Source organism: Centrocercus urophasianus, unplaced genomic scaffold, assembly GCF_019232065.1.
Source record: "Centrocercus urophasianus isolate 14NV4802_14NV808 unplaced genomic scaffold, USGS_Curo_1.0 seq_34, whole genome shotgun sequence".
In the NCBI taxonomy this organism is placed as follows: domain Eukaryota; kingdom Metazoa; phylum Chordata; class Aves; order Galliformes; family Phasianidae; genus Centrocercus; species Centrocercus urophasianus.
In genome coordinates, this window is record NW_024884911.1 from 7810070 (window position 1) to 7834214 (window position 24145).

A 24145-nucleotide genomic window follows, 5' to 3' on the forward strand; every position below is an offset into this window, starting at 1 on the left:
CTTTAAGGAAGCAATTAGAATGACAGGTCTCACTCTCTCAAAAAGAGTACCTTACTGCTGCCATGTTGGGAGCCTATTATGAGCTGCGACAGCACAGTTTCAACCCAACAGAAAGGTGTTGCAGCAACAATGGCAGCCCAGCTGGGGAGGCTAGGGGAGGAGGGCAGCTCACCATCGCCGGAATGAGGGTGAGAGCCCTCCTTGCCTTGGGAGCCCTGCAATCCTGGTGGCAGGATTCAAGAAAACTGCAGGCACCACCTGCATCTGAAAACTGCTGGAGGAAAAGAAACCTACTGGGCAGACAGACCTCCCTTCTTCTCCACTCCCTGTCTTCTTCCTTTTTTTTTTTTTTTTTTTTTTTTTTTTTAATTTTTTTTTAGTTTTTAAACAAACAAAAAAAAGCTTGGCACTTCTCTAACACCCCCTTTTCCAAAATTGTCCATCTGGAATATTGACAGCTCTGTCAATGAGGCAGTTTGCATTCTATGACAAACACTTCTGGATACAAATCATGAAAAGAGCAGTGTGCGAACAGCATCTTTCCTTGAGGTAGTCTTAGTCATCTCAGTCCCCAGCCCCAAAATACAAAAGAACTAACCCTAACAAACACTGCAACTTTAAACATCTTCACATTCTGTAAACTGCTGGAGAATGCATCTGCTGCATTCATACAGAACCATGTGCATCGTGTTGAAGATCATACATTCAACTCTGTCGTGAAATAAATATATAAGGAAAAAGAGTAAAAAACAAAACAAACAAACAAAACAACCCAAACAAAAGATTCTTGCTACAATGGCAGGGACACCCGTTGCCCTGTCTCAGCACTTCCCTCCTGCCTTGATGGTGTTTCCCCCATCCTCTGGAGGTGAGCCCGCTCCCTGCCTGAGGCACACAGTAAGGCACGGGCCGGGGCCAAGCTGGGCTCACTCTTTGCTCACGCTTGTCTTGCAGGAATGCAGAACGGCCTTAAAAAGGAGAGGCAGCTGCTCCAGTGGGACATTCACCATCTTTCCTGTTAAGAAAAAGATCAGAATTAGCAGCCATTCCCGAATCAGATTTCCGAGAGACACCTAAGCCAGCTCCACTGATGACGGTTTTACCTTGAACCTTTCAGAGAAACAGTTAATCATCCTACGGCTACATTAGACATTTGATACCCATTTGGGCACAACAGGATTTATTATTTACTGAAATGAAAGCTAAATAAATGGGCAAAGTCAGATCAAAATGATTTCTCCACAATGGAGCAGTATTTATAGAAACTGGGAAAGACTAAATCCTGTCTCTCCTCAAACTCCCTTGTTGATCTCAGCGAGTAAATTACGTGAGCTATTATGTGATTATTATCTGGTTTGTTACAACAGGGTAGGACGAAGCACACTGAGCCTTGACACAAGGAGACAAGCATCTTCCTTCACTGTAACATCTGGGAACAAACGATGTCTTAATAACACCAGATCCTGCAGATCTAATTAGCGGCACAACCAAGCTAGGAACTTCACCTGCATGTCTCAGAGGTGCTGAGGCCCAGAGCAGCTGAGGCAGGGGGGACCTGCAGGTCTGCTGCTGCCCTGTTCACTGAGCGTCCCAGGCAGCGTGCAGGGATTTCCCTGCCCCTCCTGACACAACTCACACCAGGACCACTCCTCAGTGCTCCTTGAGACAAAATGCCTCTGAGCCGAGCAGGAGGGGAGAAAATAAAATACGAGCCTGAGTGAAATGCTGAACGTGGGCACTTTGGGGGTGAGGCCTAACTCCTTGGGAGCGGGGCAACATGAGCACACAGCACATGTACCTGGCACAGCGGGACAACATGGCAAGGAGTCAGCCTGGGTGAGCGACCTGGGGGTGGCAGAGACCGCCTCAAAGCCAGGGCTTGAACAGAACGAGGTCTCACATGAACACCCTCCAGCACCCTGAGCAAGGATTCCATTCTCACATGTTAACTTTTTTTCAAAAGCAGATTTCATCACTAGATCAAACGATCGCAGCGGGGGAAGAGCTCAGAAGTTACCTGCAATATATCGTATCTCTGGCAAACACATCATTAAATCTGGAAAACGGTTTGGCTGGTGTGGATATTTGTACTCTGTGAAGTCCTGGCAAACGTACCAGTACCGCTTATTCAGCTGCTCCAGTTGGGATGCATTGGTTAAACCCCTAATGTCTGAAAGAGAATATGACCAGAGTGATGAAAACATAAGGAAAACGTCTGAGAACAGCAGCAGATTCATGCTTCTTCAGGAAGGACAGACTGACTTCTAAAACTCTAATCTGGGTCGCTGTTCTGGAGGCTGAGTGCCCAGTTACACAGCGACTTCGTGCCGGTGAGTCTGGGCACAAAGCCTCCTTCCACAAAGGCATGGAAGGGAAGAGCTGAAGGCCTAACCTGCTCATCTTCAGTGCTCAGGGCACCCCTCACAGATAACAGCTCGAGCAACCTTAAATCCCTGCCTGGCTTCTGCAAAGCAGCTGCATGTCAAGGTTTTGTCCTCACAGCGGATCCAATGTAATACTTCCTCAGACAGAAACACGGTGATTTTGGTTGTATCATCTTGGCTGAGGAAAGCTTTTGACTGTAATTCAAGGTATCATCATATTTCTTCCCATCTGCTTATGAATTACGTCAAACGAGCTTTACAAACTTGTCAAGTTCTTATTTTAAAATTCAGCTTTATCCATGTCAGGCAATGAACACGAAGGAAAATGGACATTCCCAAGCCATCAGCGTGGCAGGAAGTGCCACTGCCACCTTTCAGCGTGATCAATGACATTTGCTGGGTGTCCTGGGGGGATCCAACGCATTGGATACGGAAACTACGCGACCCTCACTGCGGGCTCAGCCCTGTGAGACAACCTGACGGAAGAGGCATTTATCTGCTGCCCAAAAGCTGACTTTTAAAAATAATTTTCAGGTATGTCACATAAAAAATTGCAAACTTCAACTAAAAATAAAAGAAGACAGGAAGTTAATGAAAATACATTTTGGAAAACAATGGAGACAGCTAAAGAAGTGTCAGGAAACTGCCCAGGGAAGCAAACCGGAATCTGAGCCCGGGCACACATTGAAGCGTCAGCATTATCTCCTGGTGAAAATGAGTGGGGGAGGAGGGAGTTTTCTGCACATTTTACAGACTGCAACCATCTTTCATAGTATGAAAAACTCTGGGGACATTTATTTCCAAAATTACAGCTGAGCACCATCTATTAAGCATTTTCCTCTCCATACATGTCTTCGTTCATGCACACACACCAATAAAGGAGTGTCTCAAGAGGTTCCACAGACATGAAATGGCAACAACCAACTACTGGAAAGGGAATCACAACAAACCTATTGATTCCAAACTATTTCAAGCCCACCACATTTGTTAGAGCGGACCAGGATCTCCTCACATGCTGAAGAACTAGCCCACATTTCATTTTGCACTGACTTACTTGAAGATTTTCAAGGGCACTGCAACAGGCTGAGCTGCTGGCTCTAATACAGTGATTAACCAACAGGAGGATACCATCCCTCGTTAGGCAGAATCCATTGCCTGCACATAAGTACTTCTTTCCCCCTTTAAAGACTTAGCATTAGGAATAGGAAAATATATTGACGAAGACTCTAAATAGGAAGCCAACTAGGTGACCTAAGCAAAAATCCTGAAGGTAAATCCCTTCAAGAGTCAGGAAAACTCCACGAAGGGAAGACCAATTTTACAAAGCCACCCCCCCAAGCAGACGAACAAATGCATTTTCAGTTTGGAATCTGTGAAAGATTGTTATTTACTATGGAAAGAAATCATGCAAATTAATTGTTGATTTGCCTAAACAGTTATCTACACCAATGTCAATTCCAGATGACTGGTGAAAAGTTCATTAGCAGCTGGTAAGAAATTGGCCACCCAAATGTTCTCCAGACAAATGTTACCAGTCTGTTACACTCTTACTCTGATATGAACATTTCAGATACGTTCCAGCTGTATGTATGGCACAAGCACTGTCTTTGGTGTCTACGTTTAAAGGCAATAAAAGCAACCAAGCAAAAGCATTCCTTCACTTCAGAACTTCCTCACACAGATGTCTGCTATCTGCACGACAGCAGAGGGGTTGCAGAGCCCACATCAATCCCTGGGTCTCAGGTCCTTCCTCCAGCAGGACTGATTCCTTCTCTTCACTGACTCACCTTGATTTAGGAAGTTAATGGCTTTCATGCATGCATACTCCTCGTTGCTGACCTTCAACTGGTTGAATTTGCGAAAGAGGTAGATCAACCGCTCCATCACCTCCATTCCCTCTTCGCTGAATCTGGAGGACAGAGATCACATATCAACATATTTGGGGCACAGTCCACATAACAAAAGCAAGAAGCTCATCTTAGTAACTTCAGAGATTTTTAAATCTTGCAACAGTATTCAAAAACCCTCACCAAAACTGCTTCAAGTCTGCTGGGACTGTTAAATGGAAGTAGAAGGAAGTGCTTCAGTTTATCCCCACCCTGCTCCAGCTGTCCAGTGGAGCACGGAACATGCAGTTACCTCTCGTATGCTTACAGGCAGGCTGCTTTGCCTCTCTACACTTGTATTGCCCCAGGTCACCATCAGGACAGTGCCTTCCCACCTCACGGGGCAGGCATTTTCCTTCACTTCGTATTTCCAACACCAGAAGTGCCCACAATTTCTTTCATCTGTGTAATGCCATTTGATTTAACATCACAGAATCACACTGACCCAAGCACAACAACGCTCCCCGATTATGTAATGGACAGGTGAGGAGCAGCCATCACCTCCCTAAAATTCCCATGAGTAAATAACAAAGATTCCATACTTCCACACAACCATATTTATTGCCCATTATGCTTTGTTCGTCTTCCTCGGCTGAGAGCTTCTCGTGGTGAGACTGCAGTAAGGCCAGGACCCTCCTCAGAAATACAAATATGCACCAAAACACAAATAACCAAGGTTAACGCAGGTGGAACTCCAGGCTGCAGACACAATGCCTGAGGTTAATCATGCAGTCTAAGGAAGGCTATTTCCTTCTGAAGCCCTTCCCCCAAACAGGCCATGCAGGAGTCACTGTGCTTTCTACACGCACTCTGAAACCCAACGGCAGCAGCACTGCCACCAGTGAGGGCTGTCATGGGCCCACTGCTGGCACCTGCAGCCATCACTACTGCCAGTCCCAAGTTCTCCCTCTATGAGGTGTGTTTGCTTCTGAACGCATGGTGCTTGCACTCAGAGCTCCCAGTTCCCTGCACGGCCGCCCTGCTGTTTGTCAGCACAGCACACAGAGATGGACTATTTGTCACACAGCAGCATGGGCTCAAAGCAAGCAGGTGAGGAGATACAGTCCTGTGGGGGAGCCCAGTCCAATACACATGACTATAAACATCCACGAAGTTCTATAAACAGGAGGGGGATGAGATGTTTCCACAAAAACCGTCAGCCTCAGACACAGGAAGTCTGTTAAAAACAAGCTGCAGGCTTCCCTCTGAGCTCCCACCCTGGCCAAGAGAAGCCAGGACCCAGCAGGTGGCAGAGGGCAGCCCGTCGCAGAGGGAAAGCGCCCTTCCACCCCGGGAAATGGCCTGACACAGAGCTGAGGGCACAGAACCCAGCCCCATGCTGCAGGGCAGAAGCAGCAGCGAGCTGCAGGGTGCAGAGCAGCTCTGGTGCCTGCAGGCACTGCCCACGTGTGCAAATGGCCAGTACCGGCCTCTGCTGAGTGCCTCTCACCACAACATCACTGGTTTCAAAGAAACCGTGTATTGCATAAATCCTCAGAAGTGGGACAGAAGTGTTTCGGGAAGCCTCAGCTGCGCTCTGCCATTGTGCCGCACAAAGAATAAGAGCGCAGCCAGAAAGTCAGCTCTGAATAGAACGAAAATAGAACTCTTCTCAGTGAATAACACCTTATTTTGGCATGTATGTTTGTTTACTTCAAAGTTATTTGTAAAATGCACGGTGGAGGTTGGCCTCAGAGAAGTGAAAACAAGCTATCTGAACTTCGGGTCAGTTCTTCAGGAAAGTAATATTGTAAGTGATGAAAGCCTTGTCGGCTAATCTAAAGTTGTACAAGTTTTCTTGCTCTCAAGCTGACATTAAAAATCTTGCAGGTGCAAGATTGCAAAGCTCAAGAAGTTAATGAGCACAAAGACCACTCAGTTGTCTGTGGAGTTTAATTGTTTTTAGAGCATGCATATTTTTACCAGCCACTCATCACTTCATAAATCCAGGAGAGCTCTTCTCTCATTCCTGCAGTTGAACTGTCTTAGTTTTCCATGCATACTTTCCTCCCCCTTTCAAACAAAGCTGTTCTGTTTTTCACAGCCCTATTTCTTCCCGAGGACCAACTCCTCCACACACCTTTCCTCGCAGTTTATACCAGGCGAGTTTCTGGCTATGGGTTATCAGGATCAGCTGGGAAGAGGGGGAAGAGAAGTGCTATCAGAAGAGTGCTGGGAGAGGTCAGGAATCCATTCATTTCATATTCACCTACAGAAAACAGCACAATAAAAGAAAACATTTGATCCAGCAGCCCAGGAGAACGTTCAGCCTGCTGTTAGAGTGGAATAAGACTCAGGAGCTCATCCGATGCGTTCACTGCCACCTACCTAAGCATTAGAGTTGCTCCTGTCATTTTGCAAAATACTGAAATAACCCCAAGGAGTTGGACCAGCACAGCTCACAGCAATTGTTTTCAGCCGGCTGTGAGATCAAACTTCATTTTGCAATAACCACTAATCAGCACTGGAGTTCTCCAAGGAAACGGAAGCTCTTCAAGAAACCTCTCCAGGCAGAAACCTCTCTTCATGAGTTCCTCACAAATCCGAAGGAAACAGCTTGTCAGGAGCGTATGTCCCCCTGCCACATGCAGGCAGTTTCACTATGGAGAAGCTGCCACAAAGACAACAGAGACTCAGCCCTCATCTGTGCAGCTTCCCGCAAATGGCTTTTGGTGTGCATTTTCCTATTTTCCTTAATGACAATTAGCGATACTTGAAAAGCTAAATCAGAAGAGACCACAGCAGCATTCCACTCCTAAGAATGCCTATTTTCACCCATGTGCACAGATCTCCTCTGAAGGACTTTTGAGGCTACGGGCTTTGAATCGCCCTTTCCGAAGGGGGAGGGCTCCTCCTTTGTCCTGTTTTCTTCCCTCCCGCTCGTATTTATCACAAACTCCAAATGAAACACACTCTTCTCTTTTGAGGCTCTGACCAGGACAGTGCAAACAAAAGGAAGGATGAATATAGGAACAAGTGTTATTGTGCTTCCCTCTGACCCACGCTGCTCCCTGCAGGAGCAGCACCAGGCACAGGATGAATGGCAACAGCCGGGCTGAGCATGGAGCAGGGACTTGCCCCAGGAAACAAGGCACCTGTGGCCAGCCCTCACCTCCCCTGTGGCCCTCAGCAAGTTGGTCTCCAAGGGGTGAAGGGAGATGCACAAAGGAACCTCAAGGAACTGCTTGGTGAGACGATGACCTGAGGGGAGAGACGTATTCTAAATCTCTCCTTACTAAACATTTAGATCCCCCGATGACTCCTGCAATGTTGCCAAGCCCAGCACAGGCAGAGCACCAACAGAGCAAATGATAAAGCAGAAGGTGGGCAGCAGCCTAGGTAAATCCTGCCTATTTCATCATGATATTGTAAGATTTTGACTGCTGCCAAAAGGATCTGTGTGGCACCAAGACTACAGAAGGAAGAAAAAAAAAAAAAAAAAAAAAAAAAAAAAAAAAAGGCATGAAAACCCAACACCCTGGCCAAAATGATAAATGACAGGCAGGTTACTCAGAGCATCAGATAGTACAGATTATGGAAAAACAACAGCTAAGTTGCAACATCTTTACATTTATGAAATCAAAACAATGAAATGGCAATTAATAACGAACACTTTGATAATAAAGACAACTAGCTTTGTGAACAATCTTTCCGTTGCCCAAACAATCTTTCAATAAGACCTTTTGTATCTCAGGGTTACCCAGTGTCAGATTAATTTGTTTCATTCTCCCCGCAATAAAGTTGGTTTGTAGGGTTGTGCTGAAGTGAGATGGCATTGCTACAGGAGAGTCACCCTCAAGATGATGCAACCAGCACATCTTTTCTCTTCCAATAGCCAGAAAGTCTCTGTCCAGCTATTTGCTCAGGCAGCCAGAAGCCTCTCTGGCTGTTAGTGCTGTTAGCTTGAAAACAAAAGCTAAAAGGGGACTTACACTCACACTGCATTTTTTTTTTTCCCTCATGGTTTGATTTCTACAACTTTCATGAAAGAAATAAGAATAAAAAAATGGATTTAAAACATGTAGCAAAAATCCTTAAAGAAGGATGTAGAGAAAGTTCAGGTAAAATTAAGAAGAAATCTGCCACGCTCTGAGAAACACAGAACAGCCACAGAGATTAAGCAGAAAAATTTTCAGTCTCAACAGAAACCACAAACTGAAATCACAGGACATCCACTCCAGCTGCATGACCAAAAGGAAAGGAAACATCCTACACCTCCCTGCAAAAAGAAGCCTTCATTCAGCACTGACTACCACAGCCTGCCACATATGAAGTCTCAAGCACACACCGCCAGCACAGAACTCCCACCAGCACCTCACCTGTGCAGCTCATCGTCAGAGGGCGAGTACTTGGAGGTGACATCTGCGAGGTCACCAAAGATCTGTTTGCTGTAAACAGTCAGCGAGGAAAGCAGGATCAGCTCCTGCCAGGTGGAGCTGAGCAGGCAGGTATAGTCCTTGATTGAGAGTTCACAGAAGAATGGCAGCTTCTTGATCCAAGCAATCTGCCTGAAAAGCAATTCATCCGCCAGACGACACAACAATGCAAACAGCTCTGCCTGAGTCACTTTATACCTGCAGGCAGAGTTAATATGAAGGCATAAAATTAAAAACACAGAATGACACAATCTAACAAGGCACTTGAAAAGCAAGAAAAATGTCACCAGAACTGGTGTGCGAGCACCCGGAATGCCGGTGCCCAGAGTGTCACCTGGCGGCAGCAGCAGCGATTGCCAGTGCCTGCTGGGGCCAGAGGAGAACGTCTGCAGCTGGGCTCACCCCAGGCAGCACCTGCAGGTCCTGGGCACAGAGCAAGTGGTCCCAGCAAGCTGACCCCACTTCACTCCAGTCCCATGTACTTTTCCAGCTGTGGTGCTTGTCACCAGCCCTTGTGCATCGCCAGTGCAACCTCGGGGTGAAACCACTGAACTCCGTTGCCACGCAGCCTCAGCCCAGCACGTACAGACTGCACTACTCCGCAAAGTGCCAGCCACAGGCACGGCCCCGCCACAGGACAGGCTCTGCATTGCTGCCTGCAATGCGGCTGCAGCAGCTCCCCAGGCTCCCTGTACCTGCAGCACCCCAGGCAGCACGGCAGCTCATGGCAGCGCAGCCTGAAACGCGCAGCTCAGGGCTGCACACTCACCCGTCTTCAATGAGCATCGGTGTGCCGAGCGGCTCCAGGTCCTCCGCTGACACCAGCTGGTTGATCAGGCTGTGCGACTGGGGGTCCAGGCTGCGCGTCTGGGGGGGCACCAGCGCCGAGTGGGCAGAATAGCTAAAAAGGTGCGGGAGGTACTGATAGTGCGTGGACACTGGCGTCCCAATATACTGATCCCTGAGTGCAGCGAATCCGTTCAGCTCCACGGACCTACTGGAAAAGGTAAAGTTTTTTAATATACTAAAAAAACTCTGCCTCGTTCATTAAAATGTTAAAAATCCATCTACAGAATATATGGATTAAAACAGAAAAGAAAAAGACCTCAATGAAAGAATGAAAAAACCCTTTGTGTTTAAATCCTACACTGGAAATAACTGAGGTGCAGATCGGGTGCTTTGTGCTGAGCGCGGCTCCGGCCAGTTCCTGTGAGCAAAGTGCTGGGAGCAGTTGCTGAGCAGCCATTCTGAGCAGACACCCGACTGCAGTGAGCACTTCCACTCCTGCTTTCTTAAAGGAACAGAACTTGTGACTGTAAATTAAATAGTTCATGTCAGCAGGGAAAGCAAATACCTCCTAGCTTACAGTACAACTGAAAGCAGATGGACTGCAAGCCTGAGATCCTTGCTGTGTCCAATGCTGAATCAAGAGGCCAGCACTAACTGGTAGCTCACAAACACCACCACCAATTAGTAACCTAAATGGAATCCATTTATTTTCAAAATCTGAGCACAGAAAAGCAAAAGAGCTTATACAGATCGAGCAGTGAAAGCTAATCAATTCTCCATAATCTGCAGGAAAAAAAATAAAATCAATACAAATTAAGAGCTCTAGTTCAATTATTAACATTTTAACTCAACATTGCCGTTTTTTTTTTTTCATTTCAACATGAGCATTTCATTTCTCAATTCAGTACTTCTCAATCCAGTTACTGCTTTCCTGAAAGTGCATTTAGAGACGTAAGGATGTGCAGCACGTTCAGCTCGCACAGAAGTATTCCCAGTGAACTTCTCCTACGCTGACCCCAGGCATCACTCAGGGAAACAGTCAGAATTATTACAAGATGAAACTCTTCCAGAGTTAATTCCCACCTTGAAGATGGAGTAGACACAGGTGAAGGCTGGTTGCTCTCAGAAACTCCATTTCCAGGGGAACTGTGGTCGCTGTCTCCATTGTTGCTCCATGACATGTTTGCCTCTCCCTCAAATTCTTGTCCAGACATAATTCTTTCAATCTCCTCCTCCGATATCTTTCAGAAATAAGATCAGTGCAGTTAGTGCCAAGCTGCTACTTCCACTGAACAGAAAACAAGGCAGAGCTTCCATATGCGAACGCCCGCCGCACTGAGCGGGGCTGGAGCCGGCCTGCCCTTCACTGTTGCTACAAACACCACATTCTCCCTTTACATTTAACAACACATAAAAAATTCTATTTACAGCTGATGTCGGTGACCTTCAGCTCCAGCAGTACAATTCAAGTGTCAGTAACAGAGCAGAGAGGAATGGACACACAAAGGGATTATGTCAGACACACACAGCACTGCGCCGTAAATCAGCCGCTGTCAAAGAGCGCAAAACCACAGAGCGGTTGCAGCCAGTCCATCGACAGCATCACTCAGTACTGAGCACGGTGCAACGCTTCAAGGAGCTGCATATGCTCCTGGGGAAGTTACATCAGTTGTGAGGAATACGCAACATCCACATTTTGAGCTTTTTTTTGATTAATTCTTTGTATTTCCTCTTAGCGAGGCTGTCTGTGCATGGGGAGACCTCGCACTGCCATGATGCAAGAAAGGGCAGTGAACTCTGAACATCATTTTCAAGTACCTAACATTGTTCAAACAGTTTATTCCAGCCCTGGAAAACTGTTAGACAACCACACTAGGCTTACCAGGTACAACATCTGAAGAGTGCAATAATTAAAGAGCTGCACACCAGGACATGGAATTGATGGCATGATCCATGGCTCAGCAGTGACCAACCACACGGCGCTCAGAGGGCCAGGGCCTGCTGTGACTAGCAGAGGCCACTCTTCTATTAAAGCTGCATTTTGCAGAGAGGCATTAAAAACTGAGTCACCACCTGGCCAGAAATAAAAGTTTGTTCTTCCTTGATAGACCCACGTGGACTTTAAGAATCAGAAACTAACAATATAAATATGATGGTTGCAAACAGCAGAAAGTGCTATATGATTTTCATTATGATTTGAGCTGCCTCCCTTCCACTGCTGGCAGCCAGTGGGGCTGCAGGAATTCTTGCCTTGGTCAGTCACAGAGGATCTGCACTTCCTGGCTGCCTGGCTTTTCATGTTTTTCATTTTGCACTGTAGTGAGTAGTGCTTTCATAAGTACATTGTCTCAGAAAATGCTTTTGGTGTTCTTTCTGTTTTATTAAAATAAACTGTAAACTTTTTAAAGACTGCTTCTCCAGAAGCCAGCTGGAAACAGCCGTCATGCCTCACACACACAGTACAGGCTGCTGTGCTGAATTACCTCGCTTTTTACAAGACGTCTCCAGACAAGCTATGTCATCAATCAGCAAGACATTTACTGGGAGCTCCTCTTGCAACAACTTAAGAAATTGCAGTGCACAGCCTACAAGATTTACTGGGAGCTTTGAAGGGATTGAGGTCCCTGTGCTGCTCACGAAGGACAAGCAGCTCTGACGGCTCAAGCAGCAGTGCAGGGATCCCAGGCTGCCCATGCAGGCACACACCATGATGCCCCAAGGCTGCAATGCGTCCTCTCCCACAGACAGCAGAGCTGAACTTTACTTACAAACCTACTGACTGTGGCATGCACCTGCAGCAGACAGGGTGGCCAACCCTTGCTGTGTTAGCAGGAGGCAGGGACATGTCTGGGGGACCTTTGCCAAAGCACCACTGCCCCTGTGTCCTCCCAAAGGCGCTCAGTGCCTCTTTCTCCACTCCAGGGTGTGCTGCCCGTGACTGGCTCCCAGCAGCTAGAACCAGGAGTAATGGCAAGCAAAGCACTTGGAAAATGCACCTCCTGCAGAAATTATTCACCTTCCCCATCCCAAAATGGCCAGCTGCTTGCCTTTCCCCAGCCACAGCAGGGAGAAACCCAGCTGCTGCAGAAATGACTGCCAAGGTCAACAGAACAAGAACAACAGAGAGCCCTGGAGAAATTTCTGCATGTGCTCACCTGGACAGGTCCAATACTCTTGTTTCTTCCTCCTGGCATGCCATCCTCTCTGATTGCTGAAAGAAGACAACCAAATCTTGGTAAGCAACAATGCTATTTGGTATTTCAAAAAAAGATACTTATTTACTATTTTAAAACAATTTTTATGTCTTAAAACATTAATTCTGCTTAAAGTGCATTGCAGCGCAGTGATCCTCACCCCAAGAGCAACGTATTTCTGTGGCAACAAACATTACTCAGAGAGTTAAGCGAGATTCTCGAGCAACAGAGAATGAAGGAACGATCAGTCCTTTATGACAATTTTGTATTAATTTGAGGGATGGCATATGGAAAGCAACCCTACTGCTCTTCCTGAAATAATTCAATACTAGAAAATGAAACGTGAACAGTAGAACGTCTCAGTCTACTCCATTCAGCCCATGAGGCCGGTGCAGGCCCGCTGCACCCGCACAGACTGCGCTGATGCTGTAGACAACACAGAGATAAAGCACCTCACTGCAGCTGGCTCACACTGCCGCTGTTCCAGAGGGTCAGCTCTCCCAAAGCAATCTCCGAGTTAGCTGCACACAAACTACCCATTTAAAATTCGAGTGACGACACCGAGCTGAGCGGTTTCATTTCAGAAGAACAGCCCGGTGGCTCCATACAGCAGTTGCGTTCAGAAAGCTCTTTAATCAAATTACAGAAAGCTGCAGTGAAGCCCAATTACAGGGGTGCTGCTGGAGCTCTCCTCCCACCGCAGCAACCCCACGGAAGCAGTGTCTGCGGTGCCTCCTCTCCACCTGATCCCCATCCCCACGTTTATCAGGGCCCAAGCTGTTTCCCAGCAGCCAGGCAGACTTGGCAGCAGGCTCTCCCAGCTGCACCGTGACCTTGTTGCTGTCCCTGCTGTACAGTGCATGGGGATGGGGGGGCTCTCCAGAAGCAGAAAACTAGAGAAAATCTAAGTGAAAATTCCTGTAGCAGGAATTTCTTGTACCATACCTGGAGATGCTTGGCAATACCTTCTATTTTCTGAGATGTTTTGTATGGATATCAGTGAAGATAAATACCCAACTCAGCCTTTGTTGACTAACACCATGCCCTGCTGTTTATAGCTCTGTCTCGGAACTCCCCTGTCTCCCAGATTACAGTGCGTTCAAGATGTTTTGCCTAAGTGCAAGTTTTGTAAGCCTCGCTAGCTGCGTAAGCTGCAAAAAAGGTGTTTGGGTTTGCTGGTAGACCATCAGAAGGCTTCCAGAGGGCTGGCTGGTTCAAAACACATATTGTCCAGGAGAGCTGTCTTCCTTCTGGCAGGCAGGGCAGCCAAACTCTCCTCAAAGCAAGTTCCTTCAAAAGTTAAGCTCTATGGCTTATCTGGATTCAAAAATGTAGATCTAGTTACGAAGTAACTTTGCAACTTGATTATGCAATAATTTTCTTATATTGGCAAGCCTGTCCCCAAGAGGCAGCACGGGACTCACTGCAGGACCCTGCTGAGCCTGTCCCTTCCTCACCAACTGCACTGTGTGTTTGGGAGGTTTCTACCTTGTGAACTCTGCAAATGCTTAGGTGTAGCTCCAAAACCCTGCTGCATGCAGCAATCCTGAAGTGCTCGCAAAGAGTCCTAAATAACCGCCCACGAGCAGCTGTGTCCCATCCCCACGAAGGTGCAGCTGCAGGACGAGAGACCTGCTGGCCGGGAGATGGCAGCGCTGCCCCATGCCACGCAGCTTTGCGCCTGGTGCCAGGACAGACAGCAGCACTGGATGCCTGCGGGAGAGCATAAGGTGTTCTCCACAGAATGGGGGCATGCAGCAAAGACCAGGAAGGCTTTGGAACGGCTGCCACAGCCCCTGGCCCTGCACAAGGGAGAGCAGACTCAGCTGACTCCCAGCAGAGTCAGATGTTTTACAATAAAATACTCCCATTTATAAAATTCTGATGACAAGATATGCTCCCACCTGTGCAAGACTGAGCTGGGAGGAGCAGGGACTCCGCCTGCCTTAGGGCCAGGGGTGGGAGAAAGGCAAACCAAAAATTTTGAGATAGGCCAAGATTTATTTACATGGTTGCTTATTCAGGCAAATAAAATTTTTGGTTATTTACGCTGAAAAGGCTACGGGTGATTCTGCCTGAGATTAGCTACAACTTTTGTTTCACACCCAGAACTCCACCACTGCCAAGCTCACGTTTCTTTACCTTTCCGGTTCATCCCCATCTGGAGGCATTTGAGCAGCCGGCAGTACTGGCATCTGTTGCGCTGCTTGCGTGACATGACACAGTTCTTGTCTCGGCTGCATCTGTAAACCCGCTTGTTGCAAATGCTCCTTTTGAAAAACCCCTTGCAGCCCTCACAGGAGATGATGCCATAGTGCAGACCCGTAGCTCTGTCCCCGCAGATCAGGCAGGTTCGCTGATCAACCCGGTCATCTGGAAGAGAAGAGAAGAGAAAGGGCTCTGCGGTCAACAAAACAACTGCACCAAGCCATCTTATCTTTTCCAGTGGGACTGGAGTTGCCCCTGTGGCCACATCCCAAAACCTTCCCAAAAGAATTTCATTTCACAGGTGCTCATGCTGGAACCCCTCTCCCAGCAGCCCAGGCACCAGCCAGCCCTACTGCCAGGCACAGCAGTACGCAGGGCTCTATGGCTAAACCATCTCAGCTGACCGCATCCCACAGGATTCAAATCCAGGAATTCTCAATAAGTGACAGCAAGAACAAAGAACAGTACACCTCACATTTGTCTCAAAGACAGCCTCTGGAAATGCTCTCTTTTTTAGTCATGATTTATCAGAAACGTACAGCTGTTTGGAAAACTGGGTGCTTCTTGGGTTACAAACTGCACAGCAGGCCCCTGCACTGAAAGCACAGAACGCCTGGCAGATACCAGCAGGATGCTGCACTGCACACAGGAAGGCAGCACTGGGATGGGGGCAGGGAAGGGGACACGGAGACACGGCCACCTCCGCAAAGACCCATCGCACGCACCGCATCCTGAGTGCTAATGCCAAAATGATCATGAGGTTAAGCTGCCACAACTTGATTTTACTATTCCTTTTCTAAACCTTTGGAAGGCCTCTGGATGACAAAAAATGTAAACCGTATGGGCCCCCAGCAACAGGAGCTGTCATATTAAATTCAATATCTTAAGACTGTAACACCCCCTCTGAGACAAAAGCGGAATGATGCACTGCTCAGCAGGAACCTCTGTGAGCACATGGTAATCTTCATAGACATGGATGTCAAATGGGAAAGAAAAAGAAGGCTAAAGCAACCAATTTTGTTGACCTAGATGTATGCTCACTATCTAGAGGGACGTCTAAGTCCTGCTTCATGTTAAAAGTTAACTGCATTAAAATGATGGCAGCAAATTGCACCAAATTGCTTCAGCCTTATGCAGCAACAGCTGACCAACCACAGCCCAGAGGAACCTCTCCCACGTCTCCTGCCCCAGGACTTTAACCTAACAAAGTCCTGACCATGCAGCAGAGCCGCGCTCAGCAGGTGGGCACTACTCCTGTGTGCAGTGGGACACGTACATCTGTCACATCCCTCACTCAGCTTCTTTCCCAAGTGTCATTCATTATGTGAACACATGAGCACCCTACCCTGGCAAGGCATGGGAAGAACTCGGTGTGGGTTTTGGTCACAGGACTCAGGGAACCGCACACCTGCATCTCACTGTGCTGCGTTTCCTCTGGGAGCTGGTTAAGAAGGTTTCATTCTGGTATTTCTTAGCCTCAACACAACTACGCACGGACGTGCACCACTGCCCGCAGCTTCCACAGACACCAGGAGGTGGCAATGGCTGCACGGAGCTCCAGGGATGAGTGCTGTGACCCAGCTCCTGCAGCCAGCCTCAGCCCTTCACACAACAGAGCAAACTGCTTAAAAGGCAGAGGGAAGCATGTACATCCACCAGAGGCCTGATGTGTGAAATCGCTCCTTTGCTGCCTAGGGTTCAAATCACACAACAGAATCTGCTCCAGAAACTCCCATAATAGCTACAGCTCAAATCAGCAGGGAGATGGGGAGCATGCAGCCTGGGGAAGTTACCACACACAGAACAAAGCTGGAGGAGCAGGAGAGGAGCAGGAGCTCCCCAGCAGAGCGCTACCCCTAGGCTGTGCCTCAGCCTTACTGCCCAGGGCCCTTCTGGAGCAGCAGGACAGGAGCCACAGCCAGGTGCTCTCCAATCCTCACGAAATCTGTATCAGCTGACAAACCTCTGGGTAGCTCCTTACTACCAGAGAACACCTGAGCTCAATAGCAATAAATGAGCCAAGCCCATTAGGGTCAGGAACAAAACCAGTTTTCAGCTCCACGAGCCAACCAAAAATCTAAGCCAGCTGCTGTTCTCATCCGTGCCTCTCTCTGCTCAAACCCAGTAGTAACCACAACCAACTGGCAGTCATTTTTCAGACTTAGCAATGAATAGCATGCAAGTTCACAGATGTCACTGTGATTGTTCTAGAAACTTAAAATAAAGGCCTAGGCAAAGGAAACACAAACTTTAACTGAAGAAGCCTTTGTGGTGTCATCGCTGCTCCACAGCACTCCCAGTTCTACAGGACTGACCAGCTCAGGTATGTGCCCCAGGAGGCAGCAGGACCGACCGTGGGGCTCCCAGCAGGCCGGGAATCTCGCTGGAGGCCCAGCAAACCCCAATTTGGAACTGCATCACCTCCACCTCCAGCTCCCTGGTAGCTGAGGGGGCTGAGCAGTGGCCCCATGCAGCACTCAGCTCCATTCCTCACCCCTTCTATTCCCAGAGCTGCGAACCCGGCCTGCAGCAGCCTCACACTCTGCACAATGCTGCAAACCCACACTGCCCTCCCCTCGCACGCCGCACAGCACTGCGATCACACACTGCCATCACACGGGCTGCAAGCCAACGGTGGGGATTTAAATGAGGGCTCATTTCCAGGCACAGCTTTTTGTTATGGGAAGAATAGGGCTGTCGCCAAGAGAACATAGGAAGCACGGCTAATGAAAGCGGCCAGGAATCAGGGCCTTCCCTCACAGTGCCCATTTCCCCACTTAGCAGGCAGTGGTGTGAGCAACCCCACTGCTGCTGGAACCTCAAGCTGCATGTGCCGTGCTGCAAAAACTCCTCACCAGGACGTTTCCAGATTAAAATTCACCATAGAACAGTGGCACACACCACAAACAAAACAAAACAAACCTCCTGGGATCAAAGAAAGAGAAGCCCATGTACCCCGTAAGCTGCTACTCCAACAAAACTGCGGGATGAAAATAAGTGCCTGAGAGTTCCAGCGATTTAAAAAATCCTGCAGGAACTGTGGTCAGGTCACAATGATCCTATTGCAGCCTACGGGTCTGCCAGCTCCTGACCTCTGCTATTATTTTTCACACTATTTAGTGCAAGATCCTCCTGTGAGCCAACACCGGGATCGCTGGGGCTGAGCCTTACAGAGCTTGTAAAGCACAGGTGGAATGAGAGCAGCCTTGCACTGGGGTGCCCTCAGCTCCCTTCACCTTGAAATTTCACGGGAACACAGTAGGAACAACTGTTTGAAGCAAAGAAGCCCTCCCTCCTCCCACTAATTCCTCTGGTGTTAACAGCCACACGTGACAATACTCACTAAGAACCAAAGCCGCCGATAACGAGTTATTCCAAATGGCTTGCATGTGGTTCATCTGGAAACATCCTTCCTTTCAGCTCTCCTGATGGGTCTCACACATAACGGCTCATACGCGGGATATTCCGGCTTTGTTCTCACCACCTATTGTCGCAGGGGCCACTAAATCAAACAGTTGCTGCCACGACAAAAGCACTCACAAAAATCTCAACCTCATCTTGAACCCTGAAGATTTTTATGGCTACTCTCTCACTAACCCCTCCCCAAAGCCACATTAAAGGATGTATTGTTTTCAAAGGTCATGGTAGGCTTCATACCGCGTTTTAATACAACGTAAATTCTACAAGAATATCATGATGTTACACAAGAGTCACACAGACAGTGCGAGGGAGTGGGGGGGACCTCTACTTGTCTGCATGGGAGAAGCCGTGCACTTGTTTTTTAAAAGACTTACTTTTTCCCTCAATGAAATGAGTACTCTTGATAACGCCAAAAAAATAAATTAAAAAAAAATCCCTGTGAATTTTCAAGAGGAAATACCTTAGATTCCTACTGAAGCACACAGCACTCAACTTTCTGGGCACATTTGTACACAAGCACAGAAAACACAAGTACAGAAAGCATCAAAGCACACAACTGAGCAGAGAAATACAGCGCAAATAAAGTGCTGGGACTTGCGTTCGGGCTCCAGCAAGCATCCATCATCGCTCACTGCTTTCGGGACAGGCTGGCAGCACCACGCCTGCAGGGGAACAGATGCCAGCAGTCCCAGGGCTGCAGAAATGCTCTGCAGCTCAAAAGCACAGCAGCTCCAGCTGCCGTGAGAGCTCTGCCAGGAAACAGAGCCCACGTGCACACGCTCAGAGCACTGCCTGCAACACCAGGGCTTTGCAACGTTGACACCTCCACACCCGAGGCAAGAAGATGTAAAACCCCCACTGGGGATCCCAAAAAGGGAATTTATTGAGATTTAGTTTTGTTGAGAAGCGATGATGGAAGCTGCAGCTTGCAGAAATTCCAGCTTGTGCAACTGAACACACTTTAAAGCAAAGAAAATGTCCCCTTGAGAAGAAGATTACAGATGACACTCAGCACTGCAATTTATCAATAGCTTTAACATCTTCACCACCACATCTCGTTCCTCTGCTTCCTGACTCACTCTCCCTGGAGCTCTGGGCTCACAGCACTGCTCAGCACGCTGAACTCCCAAGCTGCTCCACACCAGCTGCCAGGGGCACAGGGAGGGCAGCTCACACGTGTTAAATCCCACCCAAACCTCACTTGCCTCTCCCCTCCAATGATGCCTCAAACACCAACAGACTCGCTGAGATCACTTTTCCCCTTTCTCTTACCTAGCGATTTCTTTCACTTTCTTTTCCTTTCAAGAAAAACAGTGACTGAGCTGCTGGGGCCCAGGCATCGCCCTGGGGAGCTGACACCAACCATAGGAAAGGTTAATAGCCTCAGGATAGAAAAGAGAAGGGGGGGAAAAGAGGCAGCCTGCTGCCTTTCTTCTTAATGTAAAAAGATGTCATGCTAAGGAGGCACAGAGTGCTCAGCCAGTGCACCTATGTGCGCTACCTCACCCACTAACTGCAACCAACGCATACAGATGTATTCCATATCGATTTGTTCTGCAGAAGGATTTAACCAAAAGAAATCCCCTGCCCAGAAGTCAGGGGAACCCCGTGACTCTATGCAGGGACACACGTCCCAGCTGAAGGGCTGCCACCAGTGCCGTATGGCTCACCTGGAGCACAGCCTGTGGCAACGAGCATGGCACAGCTCGGCACGACCAGCTGCACAAAGCCCTGGGAACAAAAGCCCACTTCACCAAACTGTGCCCCAGCGCAGGGAATGGCAGCCTGCAGCTGCTGCGGGGGGAGCTCTGCCCACAGTGCGCACATCAGCACAGAGCTCTGCTTCCTCAGCCGTCAACTTTCTGTAAACCCAGATAAAAAAAAACTCTGCTGTTCCAGCACGGCCATGTGCTCTTGATTAAAATCTGATTGAGACCATTTTTTAAAATTGATAAGTTGCAAAGCAGCAAGATTGCAGCTTCCCATCCTACGATGACTGCGCTACCGAGACCAGCTGGACGAACGAGCACAGAGCCGGGTTAAGGAAGGCCGGCCGGGAGCCGCAGGGAAGGCAGGCCCGGCACAAGGCAGCTCGGGCCGGGAGCACCCGACGCGTTTCCCTTTAACGCTTTCACACGAAGTATTTCTGTCCCGACTCCGAAGCGCACTTAGTGGGGCTCTGCCACCGCCTTCGATCACGGGGAAAAAAAAAGCCGTGAAATATCTGCGAAGTAGCGCTGGTCCCGGGGGGATGGAGCTGCCTTATCGGGAGCCTGCATGACCCCGGTACCATCCGTAATTAACGATACTAAAAAAAGCTCTTCCAGATGGTCCAACGGATTAGGAAGTTTCAAGTACAAACAAATCAAGCCACAGAACAAACGATTTTGTTTTAATTGCGCGCCGCGCAGCTCCGAGCGCCGGGCCGCCGTAACCCAGCAGCGGGAGCGCAACAAAGCGCCGCGCTCGGGCCGCCCGCGGCCGCACTCGGCTCTCAGCTCCCCGCTCCCACCGCCCGCTCCGGACCCGCAACGCGCAGCCGGGCGGAGCGCGGGCAGCGCGACCCCGAACAAAGGCGCCGGGCGAGGCGGCCCCGCTCCGTCCGTCCCGGCCCCGCCTCACCTTCCATGCAGGTCGAGTCCCGCTTCATCCCCCCGGCTCCTAGCGGGGCCGCCTCATGGTCGCGGCGGCGCGGAGCGAGGCCAGCGGCGCGGCCGGGCTCCCCGCCTCGGCCATCGCCCGCCGCCCGCGGGCCGACCCTATGCTAACGAGCCGTGATGTCACCGCGGGGCTCTGCGGGCGGCCCCCAGCGCGGGGCCTGGCGGGGCTCGGCCTCCTCCGCTGCCGGCCGGGCCGGGGGCGGCCCCCGGGCAGAGCGAGCACGCAGCGCCGCGGGGCGGGGGGCTGGGGCTGCTGGACGAGGCCGGGCACCGAGCCCCGGCTTCGTACCCGCGTTGGCAGAAGCGCGGCAACCGCCGCCCCGGAACCCCCGCGGCCGCGCCCGGCGGTTGGGGCGCTGCAGGTGTCGCTGGTATTGCTACGGCCGAGCGCAGCCCGGCGCCGTCCGCCGCGCACGCGTTTCGCTCTCCCCGAGGTCCCGGGCTTTAGGCCGCGAGACCAGCAGCGCGCCGATCGCCTCCGCTGCGGAACGGCGCTCCTCGTGCGGCCCGCCGGGCTCGCGGCCGTGGCGGCGCCCCCGCCGCCCCCAGGGGGGGGGGGGGGGCTGCGCGTGGCGCCGCCGAGGGGTTGCCGCAAAGTCGGGCCGCGGTCCGAACGTGGCAATAAGTGCCCAGCGGTGCTCCCGTGCCTGGACCGCTGCTCACCGCGCCGAGGCATTTAAGAGCGGCCAAAAAAGCTTCCGTAATGCCACGCTCCGCTCGCCTCCACTGACTGAGCTGCGAAGCCGCGGCCTGCTCCCCTTCCTGAGGGGCTCAGCCATGCTGAGAAATGGCCGACTTAAAGCAAACAAGTCACGGAGGCAACAAAAGAGGTCGTATTTCACTTACTCCCGAGCCTGACATTTTATTGCTTTCTGGTGACATCCAGCAATGCCAATAACCCCTGGTGCAGCACAGCCCCATACCCTGCCCTGGTGGGGCCGGATCCCTCTGCTGAGTCCTGCCCGTGCCCACCCCTCACCCTGCCCACAGCACGCAGCAGGTGCACGAGGTGGTGGCAAGGCGTTGCAGCTCTGCCGAGGGCCTTGCTGTGCTGGCGCTGTAAATCTGCAGATCTGCTGCGCTGGTCCTTGACACACTCTCTGCTTTGACCTCTCCTTTCTCACTGCAGAGGTTACCAAAGCAGGGCTTGCACAAGGAGCCTGTTATCCACACCCCCAGCGCACGGCCAAGGTAAGCCCGGCCCCCGGCCGTGCTGTTTACACAGCTGCTCACAATCGTGCCTGCTCCAAAATTTCCACATTCTTTATCCTACATGAGTGCCCCGCTCTGCTCCTGGTCCCCCTCGGAGATGTGTGAGCAGAATGCAGAGCACCACAGCACTGAGGTGGTCTGACACACAGCAGCTGGCTCTGGGGACAGCGTAACGCTGCTCACACTGCTGCTGGAGCAGCTCAAACTGCAGGATGGCAAAAATCCTGCAAATCCATGTAGAGCTGCAAGTATAGACAAATCTGATGCTGGGAAAAGGGTAATTGGCCAGACAGCCCAAGTCTTCCAAATTGCTCCAAACTCACGCTAAACACTTATGTCACAGTTTACTCATATCCATAATGTCAGGGCAGAAAATAATTGCTGAAATCTGGAAAGGTTCTGTAAGATGAGAGGCTGAGCTGTGAATGGGGCACAGGGCAGGAAAGGAAGACAAGATAGATTAATTCTATTGTCTGAACCAAGCAGCCTTACAGCTACTTTGGTAAAAGAAAAAATATTGTGGCTGTTTCTTATGTTGCCCTGAAATCAGCCCATTCCCAAACTCAAACAAACAAACAAGCAATAAAAACACAGAGCCATGACACTACTGCAACTGACAGCTCAAATTTTAGAACAGCAACAGTTATCAACACGAGAAGCTGAAAACGTTGCAATGACTCGACGAGTGACAGCAGCTCCTGCAACAGATTTATTGTCCTGACATTATGGCCACGAGGGGGTGGGCAAAGGAAGCAATAGGAGAGGTGCGGAGATACCCGGGGCACCCTGCACAGGGCTGGGGCGGAAGCAGAGAGAGGCACCTCCACCACCAGCAGCATCTGCTCCTTCCCCCATTCTTAGTCCCAGTATTCTGCACAAAGCCCATCAGAAAGATCTTCACTCCCGTGTAACACTGCACGGGTGTGAAAGTCACAGGGAGCAATTCCTAACCCCACAAAGAACTGTGGGAGAAGATGTACAAGTCAAAGCCTGCCGGTGTGCCTGCATGCAAGCTGCTGCTCTGATTCAGCCCAATACCAGCACAGCCACTGGCATGCAAGTGGAGGCAGAACGAAGCTGTGTGCCGTTGTAATTTCTGCACAGTGAACTGTGGCATCATGCAAACTGCTCAGAACACAGCAGATCACTGGTAATAAAAGGAAAATATGCCAAAGAGTTGTGCAAGGCTTTAAAAGGTATCCTGCAAAAGCATGGAGTGCTGCTGTGGGCTTTTCCTTACAGATGCATTCGCTGCTCATTCTGGAGATGCAGGCTCCAATCAGCTGCCTGCAGCAGGAACACCATGCGTGGCCAAATGAGCCCTCTCCTTTAGAAGGGAATTGTTCAGAAGCTATGGAAGGAACTGCAAGGAGTGATCATAACCACTTGCATGGGCACCGAATTTCCACGCTGGTGCACGGAGCAAATTGCAAGAAAAGTTTCATCATCCTTTGCTCAATGGGTGACAAAGAGTGGGCATTGCCTCTGAGTGACTGCAGGAGAGGGGGAGGTTAAGGGCTCCTCAGGGAGGAGAAAGGAAAACAAATGGGAGTGCAGGAAGGAGAAGTATATGGCTTTACTGCCTTAGTGGGCAAGTACAAGAAAAGAGAATTACAGAGGGAAAGCTTTACATCTCTATGAGCAGGCAATTGAGCTCCTTTCTAACCCTGAGCAGGAGGAGCTCCTCTGTGCACAGGTCAGCCTCATCCTATGCTGAGATGCTGGCGCTCTGCAACAAGCCAGCAATTTGCTACCCCCAACCGGCAGCGCTATCGTACTTGTAAGCAGCTGGCTCAGCAGCTGGGAAGCACCTGTGTGCTGGCATCACCAGGGCAAAAAGCACTGAGAGAGCATCCCCTCAAACTTTGGGTCAGACAGCAAAAGTAGGGGGGGAACTACTTCCAACCTAAGGCCACGGGTGCAGGACTGCATCATGCACACCCTGACTGCAGCCGGCCGCTTGCTGCTGCACAGCACCAGGAGCACACGGCGTGCAATGCAGGAGCTGCACACAGC

At 49.9% G+C, this 24145-nt stretch overlaps 1 protein-coding gene across 3 annotated transcripts; it reads right to left on the reverse strand.

Moving 5' to 3' along the window:
* Nucleotides 1-342: 342 nt before the first annotated feature.
* NR6A1 (nuclear receptor subfamily 6 group A member 1) lies at nucleotides 343-20922 on the reverse strand. 3 transcript variants are annotated; one of them, XM_042830778.1, is made up of 9 exons: nucleotides 20880-20922; nucleotides 14772-15002; nucleotides 12591-12646; nucleotides 10519-10676; nucleotides 9416-9643; nucleotides 8590-8844; nucleotides 4172-4293; nucleotides 2018-2170; nucleotides 343-1015 (listed from the first exon to the last, which is right to left on the reverse strand). In XM_042830778.1, exons 1-9 carry the CDS (start codon nucleotides 20905-20907, stop codon nucleotides 927-929), a joined length of 1320 nt encoding a protein of 439 aa, XP_042686712.1. In that variant the 5' UTR covers nucleotides 20908-20922; the 3' UTR covers nucleotides 343-926. The 3 variants fall into 3 exon arrangements, with proteins under 3 accessions (XP_042686712.1, XP_042686711.1, XP_042686710.1); XM_042830777.1 differs by lacking the exon at nucleotides 20880-20922 and adding an exon at nucleotides 18181-18967 and having other exon boundaries at nucleotides 9416-9640; XM_042830776.1 differs by lacking the exon at nucleotides 20880-20922 and adding an exon at nucleotides 18181-18966.
* Nucleotides 20923-24145: the final 3223 nt, after the last annotated feature.